Genomic DNA, 2,270 nt, shown 5'->3' with positions numbered 1-2,270 from the left:
TAATCATTTTAGGAATGTCACATTTGGTGGTGCATTACTTGGTTCGGAGACTGCAGATTCGTATAGATGGCTTTTAAGATGCTTTGTTAATGCTTTTGGAAGTGAGCCTAAAGTTGTTGTTACTGATCAAGATGCTGCAATGAAGAGAGCTATTAAGGATGTACTTCCAAGAAGTAGGCATAGGTTATGTATGTGGCATATATGGGAGAAATTGAAGACAAAGGTTTTAACTGCGTTTTATGATATAACAAACTGCAATTTTATAAACTGCGTTTTATGTATTATACAATAAAATCCAACATTTTTAACAATAGAATTACAATTGCGTTTTACAATCAATGCTTTTTAAGTTATTGCGTTTTATGTTTAATGATTTTATAACTTTTTATTCAGGTTGGTCCTGTTTTGTCAGCAAACACTGATTTAATACAAGAATGACTCGTGTTGTTTGGAATGATACTATTATTCCAGAAGATTTTGAAACTGAGTGGCATTCAATAATGTCTACTTTTGGATTGGAAAATCATGAGTGGTTAAAAGACATGTACGATCTTCGATTTGATTGGATTCCTGCTTATTACCATGGAGAGGATTTGGCTGGGCTTATGCGTACTACCTCAAGATGTGAAAGCGAGAATTACTTCTTTGGTCAGATTTGCAATCCAAGATGTACACTTGTTGAATTTTTCACTCATTTTGAGACAGCAATGGATATTCAAAGGCATGAGCATAGGAGGAATGATCATGATACAAGGTATATTGAGTGTAAACCGTGGAGTGACTTTGTATTGGAGAAACAAGCATCAGAAATATACACCCAAACAATTTTTAAGGATATTCAAATTGAAATTGATGCTGCTATTACAAAGTGTATGTCAAAGTCTGTTGATACTGTGGGTGATTTTCAATATTTTGAAATAAAGGATTTCAGACAGCCATGCACATCTTTTTTCAAGGTAATTTTTTAAATTTATATTGTTTAAATATCTATTGCGTTTTATATTTCATCTTTAATTGCGTTTTAACATGATCTTATGGTTATATCTGTATTATATTTATTATTCATTGCGTTTTATATTACATTTCATTAATTTTATATATCTTTTTAATCTTATTTACAGGTGCAATACAGCAAAGAAGAAGATGGTTTAAGTATAAATTGTTCTTGCAAACGGTTTGAACAATTTGGTATATTGTGCCGCCATATATTTTATGTATTACGGTATGAGGATATTAGTGAGTTTCCTAGAAGATATGCTCATAGAAGATGGACGAGAGATGTCGTTTCAATGGGATCAAATCATTCCAATATTCGATTTGATGAAATTGGTAGGAATAGTGAGATTGATAAAGTTTATAGAGAGATTGTTCTTGCAAATGAGTACGTGGTTAATAGGCTGGTTGGCGATTTAGATGAATTGTGTCGTTACAGGGATCATATTAAAAGTTATATTGATAAAGCGGATGAGGTTATGGTTGCTGCGCCGCCTCCTACTCGCAAAGAAAGATTTGCTGATATTGGAGGGAACATAGAGAAATCTGATTCTATGATTCGTGTCCCTATCAAAACAAGGACCAAAGGATGCGGTGTACAAAAAAGGATCAAGTCTAATCGTGAGATTGCAATTCAGAAATCATCAAAGATCCAGAAATCGTGCCGTGTTTGTGGTGGAAAAGGACATAACAGTCGAACGTGTAAAGATAAGGTTTCTTCTAATGCTATAGGTTCTAGCAATGGAGTGTAATTATGTATACAAATTCTTTCGAAATCAGATATCAATAAGTAAAAAAAATTTGTCATTGCGTTTTATGATGTTTTGGTTAATTACGTTTTATTATAACAACAATATATTTAATCTTTACCATATACTTGGTATTTCCAAATCACTTATCAGCTTTTTTTGGTTATTCCGTTTTATACATAGAACAATACAATATACTTTAAATGGTATTTGTTGATTTATGCAATGTTTTAATATCACACAGATCATACACAAAATTAAACAAGAAATGCAAGTGGATATAATAAACATTGCGTTATATAGATGATGATAGTTTTTAGACCCACAAACATGATGTTTTCAAAACACATAATTAAAGAAAAATTACTAGCATTATCAGCTTCATGGATCAAAGTTTGTTTCTTCATCGGATGAGAACCCTAAGCTTCCATTAGGGATTTCCTCATCACTTTCAGATTCAACCCAAAGTTCAACCTGTGAGACTACTGCGTTTTGGAGCTTCTCTGCAAATTTGCTACCAGAGTTGTT

At 32.4% G+C, this 2,270-nt stretch overlaps 1 protein-coding gene across 1 annotated transcript; it reads left to right on the top strand.

The window, feature by feature from the left end:
* The first annotated feature begins 434 nt into the window (after positions 1-434).
* On the top strand, positions 435-1,745 carry LOC110896207 (protein FAR1-RELATED SEQUENCE 5-like). Its single transcript, XM_022143671.1, has 2 exons — positions 435-956; positions 1,122-1,745. The coding sequence occupies exons 1-2, from the start codon at positions 435-437 to the stop codon at positions 1,743-1,745; spliced, it is 1,146 nt and encodes a 381-aa protein (XP_021999363.1).
* Positions 1,746-2,270: the final 525 nt, after the last annotated feature.

This window comes from Helianthus annuus, chromosome 12 (genome assembly GCF_002127325.2).
Source record: "Helianthus annuus cultivar XRQ/B chromosome 12, HanXRQr2.0-SUNRISE, whole genome shotgun sequence".
Taxonomy (NCBI): Eukaryota; Viridiplantae; Streptophyta; class Magnoliopsida; order Asterales; family Asteraceae; genus Helianthus; species Helianthus annuus.
The sequence above is the reverse complement of the archived record's forward strand: the minus strand, read 5'-3'. Positions and strand labels throughout refer to the sequence as shown.